Here is a 27,276-nt window from a genome sequence, read left to right on the forward strand (position 1 = left end):
ATGTCTACAAGGTCTCCAATTTTGGGCTTTTGTAATACATGATAAGGCCAAATACAAAATAAACGTTAACAATATCGCCTAGATAACTGTAAATTTTAGAGTTTTTCAATGTAGTTTCACAAAATGCTAAGTATGCATATTACAGTGGGTCCTATTTTCAAGTGCCCACTTCATTCACGCTTTCCATGATTCACACAGCTGCGTGAAATGCTTACTTATTGTTCCAAGCGGCAGTGTGACTGATACTGTAAGTTACAGAACGATACTCGTTGAAGTCATACAGTAGACCAGGCTAAATCAGAGCCTACTTTTTTTTATCAAGCTGGGGCCAGAGATGATGGCCTTCGGCGAACAGTTTGGGCTAAAATGAGTAAAACCAAATTTGGTGAACAGTTTAGGCCTACTCAAAATGAGTAAAACCAAATTTGGTGAAATCTCACACTTTTTTCCCTTTCCACATTGCACAGTAGTTTCATTAATTCCAATCGGAGGAAAGAAAGACACACACAGTTTTCTTACTTAATTAATTTGTTAGTCTTATTATCTGCTAGGCTATAAGCCTAATGCAGATCCATTTTCTGATATTTTGTATAGATTGGCTATATGAAGTTATAGATAGGCATAAACAGGGCCCTCAATGCATGAGGCACAGACATTTCAATTCGTTCACACGCTCACACACCACACTTTGTATTGCTGTTGTAGCCTACCTAAATTAAAAACTGTTTTTAGATGGGAGCCACATGCTGGGAGCCACATACCATAATCCACTGAATCAATGACAGCTTATTTCCATGACAGTAGCCAGCAGACACAGGCCAAGAGCAGCTTCACACATCAGATAAATATTTGTTAAAACGAATAAGAAAAAGAAAAATAGTAAAATTGGAAAAGGAATACACACATTTTCGCCAGGTGAGACAACCCCCCCCCCCCCCCCCCCCCCACACCTCAAACTCAAACAGGACCTTCCGACACAAATGTGCATTTCTTTGCTAGGAGAGAGCCTATTCCAGCTATCACCTCTCTCTCTCTCTCACACACCTACCCCAGCCCAGCAGGCCCAGCTTGAGCAGGTATCTCCTGACGTAGATGTTAAAGACGCGCACCAGCAGCAGGTACAGGTGGAAGCCCTCGATGGCCGTCCAACTGAAGGTGGCCAGAAGGCTGTAGTGCAGCATGACGGCCACATAGACACAACCACCAGGGGGCGCCAGAGAGGCCGCCCAGGGGCTGGACAGGAAATGGGCATTCAACAGAATCAGAGCTAAAGCCAAATTCATATGGATCTTCATAGACACGTCTGAGCTGGCCTGCCTGAGAGAGAGATGAAAGAGATGAGATAGATGAGAGAGAGAGATGAGAGATGGGGGAGATGAGAGAAGAGAGATGAGAGTGAGAGATGAGAGGGATGAGAGATGAGAGAGATGAGAGAGAGAGATGAGAGAGATGAGAGGGATGAGAGAGAGATGAGAGGGATGAGAGAGAGAGAGAGATGAGAGGGATGAGAGAGAGAGAGATGAGGGATGAGAGAGAGAGAGAGATGAGGGATGAGAGATGAGAGGGATGAGAGAGATGAGGGATGAGAGATGAGAGGGATGAGAGAGAGAGAGATGAGGGATGAGAGATGAGAGGGATGAGAGAGAGATGAGAGAGATGAGAGGGATGAGAGAGAGAGAGATGAGGGATGAGAGAGATGAGGGATGAGAGAGATGAGAGGGATGAGAGAGAGAGAGAGATGAGAGAGAGAGAGAGATGAGAGATGAGAGAGATGAGAGAGAAGGGATGAGAGAGATGAAAGAGATGAGGGATGAGAGAGAGATGAGAGGGATGAGAGATGAGAGGGATGAGAGAGATGAGAGAGAAGGGATGAGAGAGAGAGAGAGATGAGAGAGAGAGAGAGATGAGAGATGAGAGAGATGAGAGAGAAGGGATGAGAGAGATGAAAGAGATGAGGGATGAGAGAGAGATGAGAGGGATGAGAGAGAGAGAGATGAGGGATGAGAGATGAGAGATGAGAGATGAGGGATGAGAGAGATGAGAGGGATGAGAGAGAGATGAGGGATGAGAGATGAGAGAGAGAGAGAGATGAGGGATGAGAGATGAGAGGGATGAGAGATGAGAGAGAGAGATGAGGGATGAGAGAGATGAGAGGGATGAGAGAGAGATGAGGGATGAGAGATGAGAGAGAGAGAGAGATGAGGGATGAGAGATGAGGGATGAGAGAGATGAGAGGGATGAGAGAGAGAGAGATGAGGGATGAGAGAGAGAGATGAGGGATGAGGGATGAGAGAGAGAGATGAGGGATGAGAGAGAGAGAGAGAGATGAGGGATGAGAGAGAGAGATGAGAGAGATGAGGGATGAGAGATGAGAGAGAAGGGATGAGAGAGAGATGAGGGATGAGAGAGATGAGAGAGAGATGAGGGATGAGAGAGATGAGAGGGATGAGAGAGAGAGATGAGGGATGAGAGAGAGATGAGGGATGAGAGAGATGAGGGATGAGAGATGAGAGAGATGAGGGATGAGAGAGATGAGAGGGATGAGAGAGAGAGATGAGGGATGAGAGAGAGATGAGGGATGAGAGATGAGAGAGATGAGGGATGAGAGAGATGAGAGGGATGAGAGAGAGATGAGGGATGAGAGATGAGAGAGATGAGGGATGTGCAGACAGGGGCAAGACTCACATACTGCTTGGGTTAAACAAGCAGGTGGGAATGCTCAGAGATACTTTCACCCACTCACAGAAAACACACACACACACTCTCAAACACATACACACACACACACACACACACACACACAGACACACCTGTGTATGATGAGCATGAGGACGGTGAGGAGCAGGAAAATGAGGGAGATGCTGCTGCCGATCAGAGAGATGTAGCTCAGGGTCACCGCATCACTACTGCTGACATTAGGGCTCACCTACACACACACACACACACACACACACACACACACACAGCTCAGGGTCACCGCATCACTACTGCTGACATTAGGGCTCACCTACACACACACACACACACACACACACACAGCTCAGGGTCACCGCATCACTACTGCTGACATTAGGGCTCACCTACACACACACACACACATACACACAGCTTAGGATCACCGCATCACTACTGCTGACATCAGGGCTCACCTACACACACACACACACAGCTCAGGATCACCGCATCACTACTGCTGACATTAGGGCTCACCTACACACACACACACATACACACACATACAGTGGGCATCGCTTTCAAATGACCACTTCAGTCGCGCATTACAAGGCGTGAAGCTGCGTGAAGCTTTAGTACCACTTTCAGCCACTGTGCGTCGCTCTGCCACTGTACATCGCTCTGCCTGCCGCCCCTTCTGAAAAAGCTCGATTTACCTCGATTTAGGCTACTTGGGTATGGCTTAAGGCTTGACTACACGGTGGTAACGGAAATCGAAATTTGCTGTCTACATTATTGTCAGTGTTGGGTTAACGCAACTACGCAAATCAAAACAGTGGTGTGATAATTGAGCCAGTAGAGAAATAACTGTTCAGAATTAATCTGTAGCCTTGGGTAGGTTTCTGCGACGTTTTTAGTCAATTGACTGCTTGACATGTCATTTTTATTTTTCTGTACAATAAACAAATACATCTGCTTTATGCCGCAGAATTACATTCATATTTGGAACTTACATAGTCCATTGCATCGTTACACTACGTTAGTGTTTCCCAAAACCATAGTAGCAACGAACGTTCGCAACCACTATTGTAAAGTTGTGTAGTTACAACTATACCTCTCGACCTGTGGTAGAATGCTAGTAGAAGCATTGTTCCAGGGATCTTCATGTCAAAGACGCCAGTTATTTGTTTGTAAATTAATAATTATAAATATATTTAGACATATAAAACATACATTCATATTTTAAAATGCCCAAGGCAGAAAATACATAAACATAATTTCACTGCATTTCTTACTTCCAGTGACTATATGCATGTGACAATAAACTTCCTTGTATCCTTGTATCCTTGTAATTAAAAGTCAATTTGCAGCCATGTGCATGTAAGTAAAAGTCACACACCTGCAGATAATAATAAGGAGGTGTGCACTTTTTGACGAGTCAGCTGAGAATATGTAGGGGGGGGGGGGGATCCTTGTTAGTTTACGCAAACCAAGCCAAGAAGGCTGATTCTGATTTTGATAATATGATCTGCACAAAAGATAAACTTAGGTAAACAACGATGTCAATATTGTTGTCAACGTCTTAACCCAGATTCGAGCTCTTGGACAGGGGACTGGTAACTGCTGTGCAACGGCGGCTGTCATCTGCCGGCCTTAACGCAATGCGCCACAGAAGTATGTGCAGGTGCCCGTTCACGTGCTGCTAAACGTCATTAACCACCTTAGTCCAGACTACTGAAGTTTGGAAACTATCATGGTCCAAACTTACAGTACTATGTAAGTACGACAGTTTTGGGAAACAGTCGTAACTTACATGTTGGTTAGTTGAACGATGCATCCTATTAGTAAAAAGCTAACCTCCGTAGTTGTACGGGAAACGCCCCCCAGATCAGCTTGTAGGCCATTAACAATCTGTTTATTTTATTTTATGAAGCCTACACAGTAGATCACATGCCACATTCTCACTTTCAATAGACAGATGCAATAGCCATTGGTCAAGTATTGAGTATAAAGCAATTAAGATAGTACCCTATACAAAAAGTACTTTATACTATCATAAAAATTCGTTAAAACGAATAGCATTTTGCAACTTGACAAAACACTGGATTAAATATCGTAGGCACAGGAGAAAACTTGTACATCCATTGGCCCGTGGGGAGGTCACATGCCAGTTGCCTCTCCCTTCAGTGTTATGACTCGTTCGGCTGTGAGCTTGTTTCGCCAAAAAAAAAAAAACTATTGCAGATATCAATGCGTCTTTGTTCATGGGTTTGGCCTCACAGCAGAGGCTTAGACAACTATGACCCACGTTTTGGTTTCGTAATTTGTCCTACTTATTGACTGCAATGTAGACAATTGACTGCTTGACAGGTTTTTTTTATTTTTCTGTACAATAAACAAATACATCTGCTTTATGCCGCAGAATTACGCACTTGGCCAGCCTATAGAACGGGCACATTTTGGAGAGAATAGAGAATGTACGCACGCAAGAATCTGTAGGCTATTTGTGGCTGGTTACCAGCAAACAATGTTTAATGCATTAACTCAAGACATCAAACATTTTCTAAACAATACAAACAGAAAGGATGCAGCAGGCAGCAAATGTAGAAGAGTAATTTCCAGTGGAAGAACAAAATGCTGAATGAAGCCCAAAGATATGAAGGCATATCTGGCAAGTTGTTATTTTTTGAAGACGTAAATGGTTGGGCTATAGGCCTAGTTTGCAAGAAGGAGACATAAAGCGTGAGCATGCCACACTATCCACAGCTGTGGTAGCGGGGGTAGGAGGATTACTGTTAGCGCAGGATTTATATAAAAATCTTCAACAGAAGGCCTGCCTTGAATGCAGGCTTGCCAAAAAAAAAGACCTGTGGTTTGCGCAGCCAACAGTAATTAGGTCTTAGTGAGTTAGGAGTCCTCTAGACTTCTTTTAAGCTGTCTCAGAGGTGGAAAGTTGCGTTCGTTGGGGGCAGGGCCGGATTAACAATTCATAGACCCTTGGGAACAAATGTCTGATTGCCCCCCCCCCCTGCCCCCCAGCCAACGTGAATCGGGCGGTCAGTTAATAGGCCTATCGTGAAGATTTGTATTGCCATTTAAGGCACGAGCGCATCTGTGAGGCCAAGCCTCAGTTTGTTTACAACTAACATTACATTTAAAGGTCTCATCTCATGGTTTTTTCATTAATGTTGCAGTGGTCTGTAGTATTGATGAATGCCCTGTGAGCCGGTTTTGGTGAAAAAAATGCTGTCCTGCGTCTGTTTCATGCTGTTCTAGTTTGGTGGGGAAGGTGGGCGGGGAGGAACGACTGGATTTCGCCTCTAGTCATGAATATTAATGACATGCTAATGAATTCACCTCTGATTGGCTAACAGTACTGTGACGCTTCCTCCAGTGCGTCCTCATCCGATTCTGCCTGTGCTATGCTCCATATTCAACTTTACAGTGCTAAAACCTGGCTAAAACTTGAGTCAAAACTGTTGCACAAAATGTCTTCGGAGATACAACTTCATGTGTTTGATCCTAGTGTTCGAGTAGGAAGAAGAACCGCTTCCTGATCGTTTGTTGGTGAACGTTGGTTTAATAGAATGGTAACAATTGCCTGTCAGCTTAAAATTTCTCTTAAAAGAGGTAAACGTTTGTGACAATCGTCATCTTGCTTTCAAGTAATAAACAGTTGGAAACGTTTTAAAATAAAGACCTATTTCTTTACACAGTCAAAAGTCTTTGCAATCTTCCTAGTAGATATTTTACTTCACAACACAGGTAAGCACCCTAAATGCAGTTCAGCCACTGACCTAGCCTGCTAATGCTATCGGAATAGCTAGATAGTTATGGTTTGAATTCCATGATACTATCATTGAAAGACCACTTGGTCATAGCCCAATATATATATAGATCTAAATGCAAACACGCCTACCTAGCTATATTTTGCTGGAATTGTACCAGAATGCCTACAGAAGCAGAGAATGTGTGCTGCAAGACTTCTCCGGTAATGAGAACTATGATAGCCTGACATTGGCAGAGGTTAGCCTACTCAAGTTGTTTTCTGTCACGTATGACAGAAAAAGTAGCCTACTATAGGAATCTTATAGTATTTTGGGACTAAATATTACAGTAATCTTATAGCAATACTATAGTATTTGGACATACTATAGGTACTATAAGACTACTATAGAAAAACTATAGCGGTTACAGGATATTATAGTTATTAGTAGTACTTCTAAAGTATGTCCCAATTATTCCTATAAGATTACTATAATATTTTGCCCCAAATACTATAAGATTCCTATACTACTTTTTCGTAAGGGGATTGCTCATGTGGTTAGAAAAATGGGCAACACCAGTACCCCTGTTGTCTGTATGACCCTGTACCCAGGATTAGAACCAGTCTGCCTTAGCATAATGTACTCCCTTCAAAATGCACTAAACATTTGACGACTACGGCCCTCTGTGAGACAGAAGATATGAAAGGTAAGATAAACCTTTAGCTTAAAAGGGACAAAAACTGATGAAACTTCTAAAACAAATATACAAAACAGGTCAATTTTCTATAAACAACTTTATTATATTTACATACAGCAGTGGTACTCAAAGTGTGATCCACAAGCTATCTCAAGTGTTCCACAAGTAGATGTGGTAAAATATAATAGATGAGTTGTTTGCAATATTGAACCAACTTGTATGTAAATCCAAACAGTTCTGCAACACTGATGTAACCTATGCCAGTTTAAATCATATGAATCCTCTGACACCATAAGCAAGGTGCAAAGACAATAAGCAAGGTGGTTCAGTAAGAAGGCCTATTGTGTAATATACTGTTGAAGTAGGTCTACTGTTTTTTTTGCTAGGTGGTCAGTGAAACACTGACAAATAGTAATATTGCAGTCTATTAAAATAATGCAAACACAAAACAAGAACATCCAAACTATGCACAGAATTAACAATGTCCTCTTTTTGCCAGACGATGCAGACATCTGGCCTACAGATCCTTTGTAAGATGGTGCTGGGATTATTTAGGGAAAAGTTTGTCTGAGTTGGTCTGAGTTGTTGTTTCGGCTTGTATTGTCCTGGGGATCCGAAGGGACAACACACAAAACACATTCGTTGGCTGTGATGATTTTATTACATTGCTCTTTAATTGCGCTGGGCCATAGGTGGAGCCATCAGGTGTTATTGTGGAGATGTCGCTTTCATCCTCCTCCTCCTCTTGATCAACCCGAGGTCTTCTAGCTGGCCTTGGATGAACAGGCTTGATGGCAGTAGAGGTAGCAGGCCCCCATGCCCATGGTGTATCTGAAGTGCTTGTATCAATACTCATACTTTTCATGAAGTATTCTGTTTGGGTACCTAAAGTAAATAAATGTGTATTACTGTCAAGTTACAAGATAGTACACAGGACATTCACTATCTCACAAAACTGTACTGGCACAATGGAAACAAAAATATTTTAGTGACTGTGGTAAGGTGTATGATGTACTAAGTAGCATACCCACAAGAAGACATTCGGTAATATCAATTCTATCTGTTATGCAATTCATGGGTTTCATCAGGTCCATTTACACAGGTGTATTAATCAAGCATCATGCAGTCTGCATTCATAATCGAGGTGCTTGATTTTATACACCTGTGGAAAGTGACCTGAAGAAACCCATGAATTGACTTTCCAAAACATTGACGAGCACATAAGAACCTGTATTAGCCTACTAGAAAAAGACTTCTAGAAACTAACTAGCACAACAATAAAAGTTAGATCACAAACCTTTGCTTCTAACGTGATGACCTAATATAGGCTAGAAAGCTGTGTAGCCTGACATGAGGATGTGCTCTGGAAGACATACAAAACACTAAGTAAACAGCAAGTAATCAAACAAAACATCATTGTATGTCAATGTAATAATGGCAAGAAGACATAAATTGAAGTGTATATACCTGAGCTCTAGTGATAGCAACTTAGCCTAATAGTGCAGGGGTATTGTGTTTTTGATTTTCCCTGTTTAGACTAGAACAATACCCGTACTTAGTTGAGCATAAAATATTGTTGCTAATATTATTATTTGTGGTTTAACGCTTAGGTTTGAAGATTATAGGTTCAACAAGCTAAATCTCTGGGTAGTGTGGTCAATTTCTTATGAGTGTAGCTACACCAGGCACGTAACTGAAGCATTCCGTTCGCGTTATGTACTGCAACAATTAGCTTCCAATAGGCCTAATCAATGGAAGTAGCTACACCTGGCGTGTTAGTGGCCTGTAGAGGCTACGTTCGGGAAAATAGACCATTCCTCTAATGGATTTTACCAGAGCCCTTCCTATTAGGCATTCTCTGATTTTACACGTCGCGAACAGAACACTTCAGTTACGTGCCTGGTGTAGCTTCCTGTAATATAGGCTAGCCTAAGCCTAGCTTGTACCCTTTTCATGCATGCTAACGTGAAGAATATGAACATGCTATTTTGTAACAGACGTTAGGTGGAAAAGTTTGTTTGTACTTACAGCCTGTGAGCTGGTGGTCGATCGTCATGACGGTACAGAACCAGGTTTTCAGAACATCGATGCAAAACCACTTTCTAAGGCAGTGAGTGTTGTCGAAATGATTGGAACACAGAACTAATGTTGCACTACTTCGGTGGTGGTGTTCCAACGATAAATCCAAACCATTTCTTCCTCAACTCATGTTTCTAAGGCAAGACATGCAACGTTGATGTGTTATTGCCAGAAATAAAACAGGCACGATTTTTTTTCTGCCATGTTGGCAACTTGCTGTTAGCTCCTACTAGCTGCACAATCCCCTAGCAGCAAAATCTTCCAGTCTTCCTGTAGGCGGTCACAAGCCAAGGTGGGCGAGGCCATGAGTAGTCAGTTTCCCTTCGGCGTCATTGGGAAGGGCTCTTTCTGATTCGCTTGTTTTTCCGTGTATTTTCTTTCATTGGCTAATGCGGGCAATGGGGGTAGAAGATCATTTTCACGTGCAGCATGCATATGCAACTTGGAGTGAGCTATAGTATTTCGAAAGTAACAAATATTAAACGGTTTCTCAGTGAATGTGACCTTTAATTAAACTGCTCATAGGCTATGCCGAAATAGTTTCAACATTTTAAATATCAGTGTCGGGTGAATTAGGAAATGCCTTATGGCTGAAAGCTGCTTGGGATCCCCCCTGTCAAGCAATAACCATACAAAAAGTTAAAAACAGATGAAATGATGCGCGTCACTGACATAATGTGCAAATAATATAGCCTAGATATTCCAATATATTCGAATACATGTGTTTATTTTAGAGGGGATATTCGAACGTCATTTTTGAGCAATTTTGACAGCCCTAGTCCACTGTAGGCTACGCCAATCATCTATTAACACCTTCCACCTAACCCCGGTGAGTGGGGGTCGCTATAATGCGTGTGAAATAGCACCATTGAGTAGCCTATGCGAAATAGCCTTAAAATCGTTCCGGTGTTATGTGCCTTCTGGTTTCTCCACCTACTGGTTTCCTTGCGCGTGCATGCGCTGCAGCTGCGCTGCTACATTACAGCCACTCGGACAAAAGACATGTAAAAAATATATGTTTTGAAAACTAGCATTAAACTGGATTCGATCCCGCAAAAGCAACACACGCGTGACTCTCTCCATCCTGATTCCCTACTCTTTAAGCCAACTAATATGTTATGCGAATCAATTAACTATTGTAGGCTACCTACCATTAATTAATAACGTAGGCAACACCCAGGTAACATGTTGTCCATCAACTGGTTACCTTGGGCTGTTACAGTCGTCAGTGCACTGTGCACAGTAGGCCTATGCTACTCTTTGTGGTTGATCAACTAAAAATAAAAGATGTATTTGGTGATGACGTTATTGTAGGCCTAGTAGACCTAAATTCTGAGAAATAAAATGGTACGAGAAATTATCTACATAGCGCACCAGACCGCGATGTCTTCAAGGGTTGAATGAAGGGAGTTTGCAAAAATTAGTGTATTTTTCAAGTCAATAAACAATTTTTAATTTTCGAATGTCTTTGTCAGGGAACATCTGACTTTTAAAAACCATAGGCCTGGTAGTCGCTCAGACAAGGAGTTATAAGATAAAGGCAATACCATTTGTGTCACCTAATACAGTTCAGTGAATTAGCAAGATACCATCAGAAGCCAACAATCATAAAGCACAGTGCGCGCGCTCTCTCCCCTGCATGAAGCTGTCTGCGTGTTGTAGGCTAGATTTGCGTGAGTTCTTTCTATCTGCTTTACTTTTGTGAGTTGCGACCACCTCATCACATTAATAGACTATGTTATAGACGTTCTATGAGGTACCAGTGTTTAGCTGTGTCACAAAACAATATGCTTTGTCAGACTACTTTTAAAATGATATTCAGGGCTATATACATTTTAAACATTCGGGGCTGAAGACCCGACAAAGCCTTGTGTTAATTCTTCAGGTGGGAAGTGTCAGGAATTTTCATACGAGAGACGCTCTCATTGGTGGTTAGTATATGGAGTAGGGAATTGACAGCAACATATCCAATCACATTATGAGAGATGCTGAATTTACCATAAACTGCAATGTTTGATTTTAAATAAATGTCAATTTAGCCGGGACTGTAAGCTGTCACACGTGGGTGCTCGATGTTTTCAGTGGGTGCCCGAGAGACGGAGCATCCACGGTATCGGCGCCTATGACAAGCGTATCTCGCGGTTGCATCCATTACAAACAAACATGCAATGTGAACGTCTGGGATTGGGGAGAGTACTAAATGCTCTACTGAATAAGCACGAAGTCAAACCTTTAAATGAAAAACACTCTTTAATAATCAAAAAAATAAATGCTAATGAAGTAAACTTGTGACCATGAGCAACGGAGGTTAATATGCTCTATATTTTGTCCAAACGATGTCTGTCTATCATCGTTGCACTTGGAGAAAACCATAATGTTTAATTTGTCCTGCATTTCTTCTACGGCTGCAAACGGGATTCACTCGCCGTTAACCAAATATTTCATTATTAGGGCAGGGCAGGCATATTTCTGGCTATTAAATTATTTCTAAACCAGTCTGCTAAAGTCTGTAGTGAAGTCTGTGTAGGGTTTTCCAGCTCCATTTCTTTTTACGAGACACCCTACTTACTTGAGACCTCTGCCGGTTGTTGCAGTGTCGTTGCAGCGTCACTGGAAAAATACAAATTAAAGTCGCGTGATGCCGCGTGATCCCGCGCGCGGACCGCGAGGGAAGCTGGCCAAGTCGAAGCACTGCCCACTGTACAGTACACACACACACATACAGTGTTAATTTCGTTGACTAAGACTATGACGAAAATATTTGTCAACGAACCTTTTTCACGGATGAAAACTAAATAAAAACTAAATAAAAAGTCAGATATGATGACGAAGACTATGACAAAATGTAACTGACACTTTAGTCAACGAATAAAAATGAGACAAAAAAGTTAGTGAGGGACGAATGGAGAAGAGATCCAATCAAAACTACTCTTTTTGTCGGACAAGTTGGGAAGAAATCCAATCAGAGCGAATCTTTGAGGGTAGGTTGATCTATGCAGAAGCAGCAGGGCCATTTAAAAAGTTGCGGCAAATGCAGGCGTAACAGCTAAACAAATGCAGCAGCAGTTGCATAGGAGGAGAGTTTGCAGAACTTTGCACAGTTTTGAGGACGCCCACAACAGTTAGGTATGAGCTACACCAGGCGAGTAACTGAAGCGTTCTGTTCGCGTTGCGTCTGCTGCAACAATTAGCTGCAACTATAATCAATGGAAGTAGCTACACCAGACGTGATAGCGGCGCGTACGAAAAAAATAGACCAGTCAGAGCCCATTCTCTGGACCAGTCTTTTAAAATGGATTTTACGCGTCGCGAACGGAACACTTCAGTTACGCGCCTGGTGTAGCTCATACCTTACGCCGGTGATCCACTAGCACCTATTCATTTCTATGAGAAGCAAATTCTGCACTCGCAAAGGATTCTGGGTATGCGGTGCGACGAGAGCTGTGGCTGCTGTGCGCTATGCCGTCCAAAAGCTCATGTAGTGGAATACTACATAGTAGCCTAGTCAAGCAGGCAACCTTGATTAGGGGGAGGGACAAGCTGATTGCTTGTTAGACTGAGACTATTTAAGCCAGCCTGGGTCCTCCACTTGCAGGACATTTTCCCTCTATGGCGCTCTAGCGTGAACGCATTCACAGTGGTGAATGGCGGTCCCACTCGGTGTGCATCTACCGACATTGGAGCTCACTGAATTCACTATGACTCCTTGGCAGCCTCCACACTTCCGCATTTTGTATGGGTAGATATATTGACGGCACAGGGGTGCCATCAGCTGGTTGCCGTTTTGCCCATGTGTAACTTTGTGTAATTGTTTGCTTTTGTCTATGGTGGATTCCTTCCTCGTGAGGCTGTGATTGTAACCCAACTGTAGCGCATGTATGTGTGAACTGTTTGTGAGCGGGTCAACTGGTAGCTTGGTCTCTTTTTAAATGTGTAGCTACTGTTTCCTAGTTTGTGATGCTAATGGCCTCCTGGCGTGGTGCGCTGTCTGGTGGTGGGGGTGTTCTTGTAGCTAGCCCTCCTCTTCACTGCGTGTGTAGTCACACCTTACTCTTTCATCTCCACATTTCCTAGACTTGCAGTGTAGCGCACGGCGTGATGGTACCCACGAAACTTATAACTATATAAATTGAATATAGAATCAAATCAAATAATAACGATTAAAATAGATCAATAAATAAAGGGTATATCAAATAGGGTTTAAATAGACTATAAATAGATTTTAAATAGAATATCAATAATACAGTCAAATGAAATATATATATAATCACAATAGTTTTTTATATTTCCACTGATACCTTAGAATAGAATAATATATGATTGCATAGAGTGAATTGAATGATATTTGAATGTTAAAATAAATATATTTTGTATTTAAAGAAGAATCTTTGAGAGTGGTGTGTTGTCTTGGGGTGAGTCATTACCTAAACTGAACTGTGGTCTAGTAATAACCTAAACCAGTCTCCTCTTGAACCTAGAGTTTAGAACTAGACTGTTCCCGCACAAGCACAGGCCTTCCCTCGTCGTGCGGGTTACACACTGATCTGTTTTAATAATAAATTATTATATTAATGATTTATTCCCACAGCTGCTTCCAGACTACTTTTATTCCAAATTAATAAATGGTAGAACGAATAATTTCCGCCTCTGGTCTGCTTGTTCCTTCATTTTATGTAACTGAAATGGTTTGAGTTTATATAAACACCCGTGTCATTCCGTTACACTCAGCAGTCCCCAACTTTATGCAAATGAATCCGTCCATCGCGAGGCAAGTATCCAATAGCATCATCAGGTAGCCTAAACTAATTTTCAGGTAGTGTGATTATGGCCAAAACAATTAAATGTAGCCTACAGAAACATGGCAGACGAAAAATTAATCATAGCAGTGTCTACATTTCCGTGTTTGTATGTGTCGCTAGAATCATACAGACACAACTTCATGCTAAATGAAGTGTGGAGGAAAGCTGGAGAGATTGTTCATAGCCTATAGATGAACCCAGTGATTCATTTTTCTTCTGTCATGTTTCTGTACATTGTTTTGGCGGTAATCACCCGGGGGATATTCCATCAACCTCGCTAATGAAGGCGGCGCTTAACAGAAATAGCCTGGCTTGAACTAGCGTAGACTTCCACTTGGGGCTGAAGCCATTCCATTAACTCAAGTTAGCGGCATCTTGGCCTCGTTTATTCAAGCGAGGTTTAGTTCAGCTTCATCTCTGCTCGTGCACGAGGTAGAACAGTAGACCAAAACAGTAGATTGACGAAAAGAGGATATATGTCGTAAAATGAAGACAATACTAGACGATTTCTGTACGATTTGGCAAGCGCCATCTACAGGATTTTCATCGAAAGTCATCAAATTTAACATTGAGAGAAAAAAATAGATTGCCTACAGAAATTGGAGAATAATGAAAGCATACATTTAAAACAGCAATGGTATGGTTTGAAATCAATTGCGAGTTTGATTGGCTTCACTCTTGAACACATAGACTATACAGTCTATGCTTGAACAAAACGAGTGAATGAATAAATAGTATAAACTCAAAAACAACTTATGGATATGCATATGGATATTCAAAACTATCTATATTACGTTCTTAGATTAAAAGTGCTCGCTCCAAATTATTGTATAGGTGTCGGTGGTCATAAAATAAATAAGTATCAACATAATAGCCTACAGTGGGCAGTGCTTTGACTTGGCCAGCTTCACTCGCGGTCCGCGCGCGGGATCACGCGACTTTAATTTGTATTTTCCCAGTGTGACGCTGCAACAACCCAAACAACCGGTAGATGGCTCAAGTGAGCAGGGTGTCTCGTAAAAAGAAATGGAGCTGGAAAACCCTACACAGACTTCACTACAAACTTTAGCAGACTGGTTTAGAAATAATTTAATAGCCAGAAATATGCCTGCTCTGCCCTAATAAAGAAATATTTGGTTAACTGCGAGTGAATCCCGTTTGCAGCCGTAGAAGAAACGCAGGACAAATTAAACATTCTGGTTTTCTCCGAGTGCAACGATGATAGACAGACATCATTTGGACAAAATATAGAGCATATTAACCTCCGTTGCTCAGCCAAATGCCTTCCTGTTACGTCCTGTCATCACGGAGTTACAGGCGATAAACGATTTTTGATGGTCACAAGTTTACTTCATTAGCGGTTTATTTTTTTGATTATTAAAGAGTGTTTTTCATTTAAAGGTTTGACTTCGTGCTTATTCAGTAGAGCATTTAGTGCTCTTCCCAATCCCAGACGTTCACATTGCATGTTTGTTTGTAATGGATGCAACCGCGAGATACGCTTGTCATAGGCGCCGATACCACCGTGGGTGCTCCGTCTCTCGGGCACCCACTGAAAACATCGAGCACCCACGTGTACCAGCTTACAGTCCCGGCTAAATTTACATTAATTTAAAATCAAACATCGCAGTTTATGTTAAATTCAGCATCTCTCATAATGTGATTGGATATGTTGCTGTCAATTCCCTACTTCATATACTAACCACCAATGAGAGCGTCTCTCGTATGAAAATTCCTGACACTTCCCAACTTGAAGAATTAACGCAAGGCTTTGTCGGGTCTTCAGCCCCGAATGTTTAAAATGTATATAGCCCTGAATATCATTTTTACGGAGCCCGGGAGAGCTCACTTTAAGTGATATTTTTTCTGGTCGTGATAATTTGTGAGCACGTTTTCCTTTAATTAAGCCCTCGAATTAATAAAACGTGACCCCGTTGTAGGCCTAAATTGAGCTCTGGAAATATGTATTTCGTGCTCACATTTAGTAATTACCGACATTTTCTCACCGCTCGCTGTGCTGTGGTGGCAACTTCGTGTTACCTTGACATGGACTAGGCCTACAGCTGTCTGTAACAGTTCATATTGGTAATGTGATGATAACCGTAGGCAGCTACCCAGATAGCAATTTCCTTTGGGCCGGATCCGCATAAAAGCCATTAGATCCGCCTGTAGCGGACATACGGTATCTGACTGTGGGCCAGGTCTGCTCCTGATACAGGTTTCAGCTCTGCTAGCAATGCTGTTTTATCACCGGTTTACAGATTTGTCCCAGGTCCAATTTCCGCAACTCAACTGGAAGTCAGGAGATGCATTTAAAATACAAAACACCGATTTGGCCCAAACCTGTGATACGGATATGAGCCGAAGGACCATTTTTTCACAGCAGACCCAGGTGGTAATGATATTAATTAAGGTGCTGATTCTGCTAAATTGACCTTTCCCTACTTCATTGTCAACTGGCTGCTAAAGAAAAAAAAAAGGTATTTTGGAATGGCACAAATTTAGAAACCATGGGGGTGCACTATGTTCCCATGGCCACTTCATTTCTACAGTAAGGCTGGAAAAGAAGATATAGTTGGCTCAATATTGATCATATGCTCGTTTCATTATTTTTATTATTACCTAGCAGTGGTAAAAGTAGTCAATTGTTGTTTGTGTCAGATCTAACAGTGCTATGAGACAACCCCATATTCTTGCCACGCATGCAGAAGTCCAAGCAGTAACGTTAATCAAGGATCTTTGGTTTGCTCACTGTCAATCTTTTGACATGATTTGCCAGCCTGGACTAGGACAGCCCGACTTTTCAAGGTAGGCTCTGCTTTTCTGCTTTTTATCTCTGTTGGTTTATTCAGAGACAACAATAAGCAAACGAGCGATTGATAACTTTACTGTAAGGTTATACTATTATTTTCCAGCAATATAGGCTAGGCTACTAGCTTAGCTTGAGCAAAACAGCCATCACAATAACTAGCCTATTTTGGTAACAGCTAACGCCAACAGGATCACTGATGATAAAAAAAACGAGTGTAATTGTGACTTAACCTATTTTCAAAAAGGAATAAATGGCTAATGTTTATTTTGTGTTGTTTCAGATTGACCATGGAGATGACTGAGGAAGACAGCCTGAATATCGATGGGAACAGTGGAATTAACACGACTTAAACTTTGTCTGGGATTGCACTTCTACAGCCAGGTTGTTGAATAAAAAAAATAATAAGACACTTATGTGTAAAGTTTTTTTTACCCCCCTTGTGTTTGTAGCCTAGCTTATGTTTATCAGTTGAGCTGTTGGGAAAACGTTACGAACTTTAGCCTGGGTGAACCTATAACGAACCTGTTAGCAAATGTGTAGCAAACAGATTTTTCAGGATAATTAGCCCTAATTACCAATCACATTTCACATGTCAAATAAAGCCGGCTGATGTCTGATAAACGGGTCCGTACCACACACAATAAGTGGACCCGTATTGCATATGATAAACAGATCTGGAACACGTCAGTAACACAGACTACCATACGGAACTGGGCCAGTCTTAGCCCTTATTGGTACCAGATCCGTCAAACGGATCCAGACCAATTTTGGACCGATGTGCGTTTGGACGCCGGATCAGGTCCATTATGCAGATCCGTGCCGGACGTTGTGGTAGGCTACCTCTGCAACTGGCTACTGGACTTCCTCTGTCAGAGGCCCCAAGTAGTACGTGTTGGCAACAATACCTCAAGCAGCATCACACTGAGCACAGGGGCCCCCCAAGGCTGCGTGCTCAGTCCGCTGCTCTTCACCCTGCTGACGCATGACTGCACTGCAACCTACAGCAACAATCACATAGTGAAATTTGCTGACGACACAACTCTGGTGGGTCTCATCACCAAGGGCGACGAGACTCAATACAGGTTGGAGGTCGACCATCTGACCACGTGGTGCAGGGACAACAACCTCCTGCTGAACGTCAGCAAGACCAAAGAGATTGTTGTTGACTTCCGGAGAGGTCACACCCAACACCTGCCACTGACCATCGACGGTGCTGTGGTGGAGAGAGCGAGCAGCACCAAATTCCTGGGGGTGCACATCAGTGAAGACCTCTCCTGGACCACCAACACTGCATCACTGGCGAAGAGAGCTCAGCGCCGCCTGTACTTCCTGCGGAAACTCAGGCGAGCAAGTGCTCCACCAGCCATCATGACCACATTCTACCGAGGCACCATCGAGAGCATCCTCTCCAGCTGTATCGCTGTGTGGGGCGGAAGCTGCACTGAATACAACAGGAAAGCCCTGCAGCGCATAGTGAACACAGCTGGAAGGATTATTGGTGCTTCACTCCCCTCCCTGAAGGACATTTACACCACCCACCTCACCCGCAAGGCGACCAAAATTGTGAGTGATGCAAGTCACCCCGCTCACAATCTGTTTGATCTACTGCCCTCTGGGAAGAGGTACAGAAGCCTGCGCTCCCGCACTACCAGACTCACCAACAGCTTCATACACCAAGCCGTAAGGATGCTGAACTCTCTCCCTCCTCTCCCCCCTCCACCCTCAGCTACATAACATCCTGGACATTGGACCCAAAATGGCCGCCTGCACTACTCCACTTGCACACTTGCACACTTGTACACAACTGGTGTTGTTGTCCTGAAAACACAACACTTCTGCTGCTCTTACATAACTTGCACCACTATGTCACTTTCTTCTTACTTAGGTCAAACAGAACTACCCAAGCCTTTTATTGGCCTGTATTTGCACTAGTATTTTTATTGACTGTCTATGCACAATTTCAACCACATTTTGCTGCTCTTATTTTTTCATTATTATATGTGCCCTCTTATTTACTTACTTTTTTGTTTACTTGAATGTTATGTTTGTCTGTGGACCTAAATTGGTGGACCTAAATTGGTAAAATATGTCTTGTCTTCACCGTGGGATAGTGAGAAACGTAATTTCGATCTCTTTGTATGTCTGGAACATGTGAAGAAATTGACAATAAAGCTGACTTTGACTTTGACTTTGACTTTGATAGGTGTGGCCCAGTTCCGTCCCAGTGTATGTTTGCTATCTGGGTAATTAAAGACTTTAGGTGGTCATGGTTTATAGCGGACTTCTACTCTTTGTAGCAGGGGCACTGTGGTGTCAACCGCCAGCTATGGAGACCCATAATGGGGAAATTCTACTAGGCTACAAAGGCTACTCGCGGGCTCTGTTGTAGCCTAATGACCGGTTTCCACCATCTCCTGGATTGTTGTTGACTTAACTGTGAGGTCTAGAAGTCAATCGAAGCACATCACAGCGACAAGCTCCCAAACAATTACAACACGTAGACCTACTGTTGGTACAAATAGGCTACTGCGTATTAGTAGTATACCCACCCAATACAATAAGGTTCCCTCTAGCGCCCGATGGGCCTCACCATATAACCCACGCGCACACCAATGATGCACACAACGAGGTAAGCTTTGATACGGACTATGAAACGGGAGACATAAACAGTGGCGTTCACGATGCTCAGCTTCTCAGGCTATGTAGCCCAGCTCACACCGTTCGCGATAAACACCACAGCTCTGCATACACTTGGACCTCAACAAACACTCAAAACTTCGCCAAACATTCAACTGGACGATGTTGGCAAGGGGCCTGTACAAACACACACAATCATCTGCTCTCCCACCTACAGCCTACCTAACGGGGCTATAACCAGGTGCACTGCAATCAATGAGATTCCCTCTACGTCACTACAAGCGACACACCTCCCGACGTCATTCCCGGGGATACCCCTTGACACCACACTATGTTTTTGTGCACACAATTTAATTTCTTCGAGCCCACGTTTGAATTATTCGTGGGTGCGTTTTAGTAGATCGAGATCTCGAATATACTATAACGTGCTCATGTTTACATGTGTCAAGACAATATTGAGTGCACGTTTTACAAATTGTGGCCACGTTTAAGTAGATTGTGCACACAATGTTCTATAACCATGTTCACAAATTGTGCTCTCGTTTTAATAAATCGTGCCCTCGTTTTAGTAAATCGTGCACTCGTTTTAGTAAATAGTGCACTCGTTTAATAAATTGTACCCTCGTTTTACTATGCTTAAAATGAGAGCTCAATTTAGTAAAATGAGCTCACACTATAGTAAAACAAGAGCACAATATAGTAAAACGAGCGTACGATTTAGTAAAACGAGTGCACAATATAGTTAAACGAGGGCACAATTTAGTTAAACAAGAGCACAATTTAGTAAAACGAGCGCACAATGTAGTAAAACGAGCGCACATTCTCTCAACATGCAAAACATTTTGCGATGACCCCTCTAGGGCTCCGTACAAGTAGTCTGACAAAGCTTATTGTTTTGTGATACAGCTAAACACTGGTACCTCATAGAACGTCTATAACATAGCCTAGGTGGTCGCAACTCACAAAAGTAAGCAGATAGAAAGAACTCACGCAAATCTAGCCTACAACACGCAGACAGCTTCATGCAGGGGAGAGAGCGCGCGCACTGTGCTTTATGATTGTTGGCTTCTGATGGTATCTTGCTAATTCACTGAACTGCATTAGGTGACACAAATGGTATTGCCTTTATCTTATAACTCCTTGTCTGAGCGACTACCAGGCCTATGGTTTTTAAAAGTCAGATGTTCCCTGACAAAGACATTCGAAAATTAAGAATGTTTATTGACTTGAAAAATACACTAATTTTTGCAAACTCCCTTCCCTTGAAGACATCGCGGTCTGGTGCACTATGTAGATCGTTTCTCGTACCATTTAATTTCTCAGAATTTAGGTCTACTAGGCCTACAATAACGTCATCACCAAATACATCCTACAGTGGACTAGGGCTGTCAAAATTGCTCAAAAATGACGTTCGAATATCCCCTCTAAAATAAACACATCATCAGCACATCATGTCATCTGTTTTTAACTTTTTGTATGGTTATTGCTTGACAGGGGGGATCCCAAGCAGCTTTCAGCCATAAGGCATTTCCTAATTCACCTGACACTGATATTCAAAATGTTGAAACTATTTCGGCATAGCCTATAAGCAGTTTAATTAAATGTAATGTTAGTTGTAAACAAAAGGGCTACTTGGTGAGGCTTGGCCTCACAGATGCGCTCGTGCCTTAAATGGCAATACAAATCTTCACGATAGGCCTATTAACTGACCGCCCGATTCACGTTGGCTGGGGGGCAGGGGGGGGCCATCAGACATTTGTTCCCAAGGGTCTATGAATTGTTAACCCGGCCCTGCCCCCAACGAACGCAACTTTCCACCTCTGAGATAGCTGAAAAGAAGTCTAGAGGACTCCTAACTCACTACACCTACTTATTGTAGGCTGCGCAAACCACAAGCCTGCATTCGAGGCAGGCCTTCTGTTGAAGAATTTTATATAAATCCTGCGCTAACAGTAATCCTCCTACCCCCGCTACCACAGCTGTTGATAGTGTGGCATGCTCACGCTTTATGTCTCCTTCTTGCAAACTAGGCCTATAGCCCAACCATTTACGTCTTCAAAAAATAACAACTTGCCAGATATGCCTTCATAAATTTGGGCTTCATTCAGCATTTTGTTCTTCCACTGGAAATGACTCTTCTACATTTGCTGCCTGCTGCATCCTTTCTGTTTGTATTGTTTAGAAAATGTTTGACGTCTTGAGTTAATGCATTAAACATTGTTTGCTGGTAACCAGCCACAAATAGCCTACAGATTCTTGCGTGCGTACATTCTCTATTCTCTCCAAAATGTGCCTGTTCTATAGGCTATCCAAGTGCATAATTCTGCGGCATAAAGCAGATGTATTTGTGTATTGTACAGAAAAATAAAAATAACCTGTCAAGCAGTCAATTGACTACATTGCAGCCAATAAGTAGTGCAAATTATGAAACCAAAACGTGGGTCATAGTTGTCTAAGCCTCTGCTGTGAGGCCAAACCCATGAACAAAGACGCATTGATATCTGCAATAGTTTTTTTTTTTGGCGAAACAAGCTCACAGCCGAACAAGTCATACTGAAGGGAGAGGCAACTGGCATGTGATCTCCCCACGGGCCAATGGATGTACAAGTTTTCTCCTGTGCCTACGATATTTAATCCAGTGTTTTGTCAAGTTGCAAAATGCTATTCTTTTTAACAAATTTTTATGATAGTATGAAGTACTTTTTGTATAGGGTACTATCTTAATTGCTTTATACTCAATACTTGACCAATGGCTATTGCATCTGTCTATTGAAAGTGAGAATGTGGCATGTGATATACTGTGTAGGCTTCATAAAATAAAATAAACAGATTGCTGATCAGGGGGGCGTTTCCCGTACAACTACGGAGGTTAGCTTTTTACTAACAGGATGCATCGTTCAACTAACCAACATGTAAGTTACGACTGTTTCCCAAAACTGTCGTACTTACATAGTACTGTAAGTTTGGACCATGATAGTTTCCAAACTTCAGTAGTCTGGACTAAGGTGGTTAATGACGTTTAGCAGCACGTGAACGGGCACCTGCACATACTTCTGTGGCGCATTGCGTTAAGGCCGGCAGATGACAGCCGCCGTTGCACAGCAGTTACCAGTCCCCTGTCCAAGAGTTCGAATCTGGGTTAAGACGTTGACAACAATATTGACATCGTTGTTTACCTAAGTTTATCTTTTGTGCAGATCATATTATCAAAATCAGAATCAGCCTTCTTGGCTTGGTTTGCGTAAACTAACAAGGACCCCCCCCCCATGAAAATCAAAGGCTACATATTCTCACTCGTCAAAAAGTGCGCGCCACCTTATTATTATCTGCAGGTGTGTGACTTTTACTTACGTGCACATGGCTGCAAATTGACTTTTAATGTATGTATTTTCTGCCTTGGGCATTTTAAAATATGGATGTATGGTGGTTAGAAGTGTAAATATCAATTAGAAACCTAAATATAATTATAATTATTAATTTGCAAACAAATAACTGGCGTCAGTGACGTCTTTGACATGAAGATCCCTGGAACTATGCTTCTAGCATTCTACCACAGGTCGAGAGGTGTAGTTGTAACTACACAACTTTACGATAGTGGTTGCGAACGTTCGTTGCTACTATGGTTTTGGGAAACACTAACGTAGTGGAACGATGCATTGGACTATGTAAGTTCCAAATATGAATGTAATTCTGCGGCATAAAGCAGATGTATTTGTTTATTGTACAGAAAAATAAAAATGACATGTCAAGCAGTCAATTGACTATATTGCAGTCAAGAAGTAGGGCAAATTAATTTACGAAACCAAAACGTGGGTCATAGTTGTCTAAGCCTCTATTGCGTAGCCTGTTAAAAACGTCGCCAGATAGTATTAAATCGGCAACAACATTGTTTTCTGCAGAAGCCTACCCAAGGCTACAGATTAATTCTGAACAGTTATTTCTCTACTGGCTCAATTATCACACCACTGTTTTGATTTGCGTAGTTGCGTTAACCCCAACACTGACAATAATGTAGACAGCAAATTTCGATTTCGATTTTCGTTACCACCGTGTAGTCAAGCCTTAAGCCATACCCAAGTAGCCTAAATCGAGGTAATGTTTAATTATGCATGATTTATTTTGTTATTGAATTCGTAGGCTGGGATTACTCTCGGCAACAATTATATCCTGATCCTGCTTTTTCAGAAGGGACCGCAGGCAGAGCGATGTACAGTGGTAGAGCGACGCACAGTGGCTGAAAGTGGTACTAAAGCTTCACGCAGCTTCACGCCGCGTAATGCGCGAATGAAGTGGTCATTTGAAAGCGATGCCCACTGTATAGCCACATGAAGCAGTTTTAATTATTAGCTGCCTAGGCTACAGAATAATTATCCTTTGGCTTGCATCAGATATAATATAGCCCACTGGCAAAGCTGTCACTGAACAGCCTACCAAATGTGCATGACCCTTTATCAGCAGTAGACATATGTCTTTCATCAAAGATTAATAGTGATAACTAAAAATGCCATTATCAAGGTGATAAACAATGTAGCCTTAATACTTCGTATGGGAAGCGAACCAGCGAACACGCAAGAATGTATCCTTTCTTATGCCGTCTCGCTGCACGTTACACCACCACTGAATGTAAGTGACGCAGAGTAGCACGATTCCTAGAACCACACGCATGTGAAGTTAAAACATTTTTAATCGCATAATCTTCATACTGTAACGTCGGCGCAAAAGACAGTGTTAGCGTTCTCCTGCGCAGGGCATCCTGGGATACGAGAGCGAACATTTGGGGGTTTATGTCTGTGTTTCTCCTTAGTTTTTAGTATAATGTTAGCGTCTTTATTGTAACATGTTTCCCTTTTGGTTCTCCCTCGTGTGTGATCCTTTTTGTGTGGGGGGCCGCGTCCTCCCCTGTATGTGTAGTGTGTGTGTGTACTTGACCTGTTCCGTGTGTATTGTGTTCTGTGTCTGTGTCCCTGCTCTCGTTCTCAGCTAATAAACCTTTTGATTGGACAACTGTGTGTGTGTTGCTATCAAATCGTTACATTGGTGTCAGAAGCGACTTTCGAACATGGCCTCCGCCCAGCGAGAGAAGCTGGGAATGGAAGACCTCACCACTGGGTGGAGGCCCACGCAGGAGGATCCAGAGAGGCCTTGTAAGGGCTACTAAAGAGCTCGGGGCCTTCTATTGCTACTGCCGACGGAGGAGAGGAGCTGTCGTCTGGAGCTGCCTGCGGCCATGGGAGAAGATCTTGCCGGAAGAGGGGCCTGAAGAAGCGTTCGCGGAGAAGACGACGCTGGCCTGGGCAGCGAACTCACGACGGTGGGGCAGCTTCGACGGAAAGGCCCTCTGAACTCTGAACTTTAAAACTTGTGGGGGCGTGTGAGAGGCACCGTGCTGTGTGGGCGCCCGTTCTAGTTGGCCTGTTGGCCGGTGCCTTTAAAAAAGTTTGTTGTGTGGAGTTCGATAGCATGGCCATCTGGGGGGTCAAGCCTTCGTCGCGTCCATGACGGAGTGAAGCGGGCCGGGAGCAGAGCAGGACAACGGAGCGAGGCAACAACGGTTGTCTGGCTGCAGCAGAACCGATGCCTGTCTGTCCTGGTCGGTGAAACGACGGAGCGGAGTGGCGTTGGTGCAGCTTCATCTGACCCCCCCCTCGAACCCCGGTGCTTGGTACAGTGTCGACGGTTGAAAAGGCCGCGGAAAGTGCAGCCTGAGGGCGGCTGCTGAAAGTGAGCTGGTGACGAGCGGGTCGGCCACGTGGCTGCTAGCACGCCCGCACTGGATTGCTAGCAGCGTGGCGCCCCGTTGAGTGAGCTCCTGCGGCGTGCACCCCACGTGATTTGGCGGTACTGTCGCACTGAACTGAGTGGCGGGCGACGCGCGCCGACGTTAGCATGTGGCTACCTCGTGGGCATTGCCGAGGACGGCAATGGCTTGTTGAGGGAGCTATGTAACGTCGGCGCAAAAGACAGTGTTAGCGTTCTCCCGCGCAGGGCATCCTGGGATACGAGAGCGAACATTTGGGGGGTTTATGTCTTTATATCTCCTAAGTTATAAGTGTAATGTTAGCGTCTTTATTGTAACATGTTTCCCTTTTGGTTCTCCCTCGTGTGTGATCCTTTTTGTGTGGGGGGCTGCGTCCTCCCCTGTATGTGTAGTGTGTGTGTGTACTTGACCTGTTCCGTGTGTATTGTGTTCTGTGTCCCTGCTCTCGTTCTCAGCTAATAAACCTTTTGATTGGACAACTATGTGTCTCGCTATCAAATCGTTACACTACATTCTTTGGAGCTAGTGAATGCGTAAATCCATGCTTGGTGCACTGTCGGAAAAAACATTTCTAGGCCTACTTCTATTTTTGAAGTTGTAGGCTACAGGTGACGAGAGCACAGGTTGACGGAACCATCTTTTTGGACTCGTTTTCCGACTGATTGTTTTTTTTTTGCAACACAGCTTAATTTAGCTTGAAAGTTAACCTGCTACGGAGCAGGTTAGTTCTGTGGCATAAATTCCCATGGTTACCAAGCTGGGATTCACATTAACCTCATTAATGGAACGGAATTCTCACTAAAATTAGCGAGACTTATCGAAATAAGCCAGGGTTGGCCTTTAGCGAGGTTGATGGAATACCCCCCTGAAAATCAGGTTTTGTTTAGGCTACGTGATGATGGACCTCCCCTGCTTATTGCTCTGCTATTGGATACTCACCTCGCGATGGACGGATTCATTTGCATAAAGTTGGGGATGCTGAATTTTTGGACGTGCCTCTCGTCGCACCGCATAACCAGACTCCTATGCGGGTGCGGAATTCGCTTCTCATAGAAATGAATACTGCATCGCGGAGTTCGCATCGCATGCTAGTGGATCACCGGCACATCAGTTACACAGCTGTGACTGATTTCAGCTGTCTTCGCTCATTAATCGCATTTCATAGTGACATTGGACCCAGTGCAGTCTGGCTATCGTGACTGAAGCAGGCAGACCGGAAAGCACTGATTTGAATGAAACATTTATCCTACGTTTTAAAAAGAACACCCAGACCAGTAGCCTACTGTTGACAGGAGCATCAATCTACTATTTCTGAATCTGCAGTAAGGAATTTCCGTTGCCTACCGTAGCAGTTCTCACGTCTGAAGTAGCACCTCAATGCAAAACAATCCAGAGTTAGCCCTACGAGTCAGCACACCTCTTGATGATAATAATGCTAGCCAGCAGCCTTGTCAAAGGTAACTTAGCTAACGTTTTGCTGAGCCTACCTTATAACAGACAAACTCCCTTAATAAATTGACTACATGTGTTGCACACTTGAAACAAAATGTCTTCAAAAGTATGTTGAAGGTGGTTACATTTATTTCCATTCCAACAACGGAACAAACTACATTTCCGTTTGCACTTGTAGGCTCATTCTCTTGTTTTCCTTACTGTACTGTTTTGAACTTCTCTATTTCTTATCCTGGACTGCCACCTACTGGATAGAAAAGGCAACAACCTAGTAATCATGTGAATTAAAATCTACAACATGTTTGAATGGCCAAAAAAGGAAAAATCATAGGGGGTATTCCAAACATTACTTTGGTGTTAGGGTAGCCTACTCTGCACATGTCATTGATAGTGAGTGGTAACTTCAGTCATTTGCATTTATCTAAAAAAATCTGACACCAGGCACTACGCTGATGCCTGAGCCAAAGGGAAAATTATAATGTTGTAGAGATGTTGAACCTTAGTCTATAATGTTGGTTTGGCTCTTCATTGTTATAATAAAAGAGAGAGATGTTGAACCTTAGTCTATAATGTTGGTTTGGCTCTTCATTGTTATAATAAAA

At 43.0% G+C, this 27,276-nt stretch overlaps 1 protein-coding gene across 1 annotated transcript in view; it reads right to left on the reverse strand.

Moving 5' to 3' along the window:
• Nucleotides 1-27,276, reverse strand: part of LOC121694725 (adhesion G-protein coupled receptor G5-like) — an 84,260-nt gene that overhangs the window by 29,820 nt on the left and 27,164 nt on the right. The window contains exons 8-9 of the mRNA XM_042075017.1: nucleotides 2,811-2,926; nucleotides 1,049-1,317 (exon numbers count right to left, since the gene is read on the reverse strand). Of these exons, the coding sequence (XP_041930951.1) occupies nucleotides 1,049-1,317; nucleotides 2,811-2,926 (385 nt within the window). The remainder of the gene's footprint in view (nucleotides 1-1,048; nucleotides 1,318-2,810; nucleotides 2,927-27,276) is intronic.

This window comes from Alosa sapidissima, chromosome 20 (genome assembly GCF_018492685.1).
Source record: "Alosa sapidissima isolate fAloSap1 chromosome 20, fAloSap1.pri, whole genome shotgun sequence".
NCBI lineage: Eukaryota > Metazoa > Chordata > Actinopteri > Clupeiformes > Clupeidae > Alosa > Alosa sapidissima.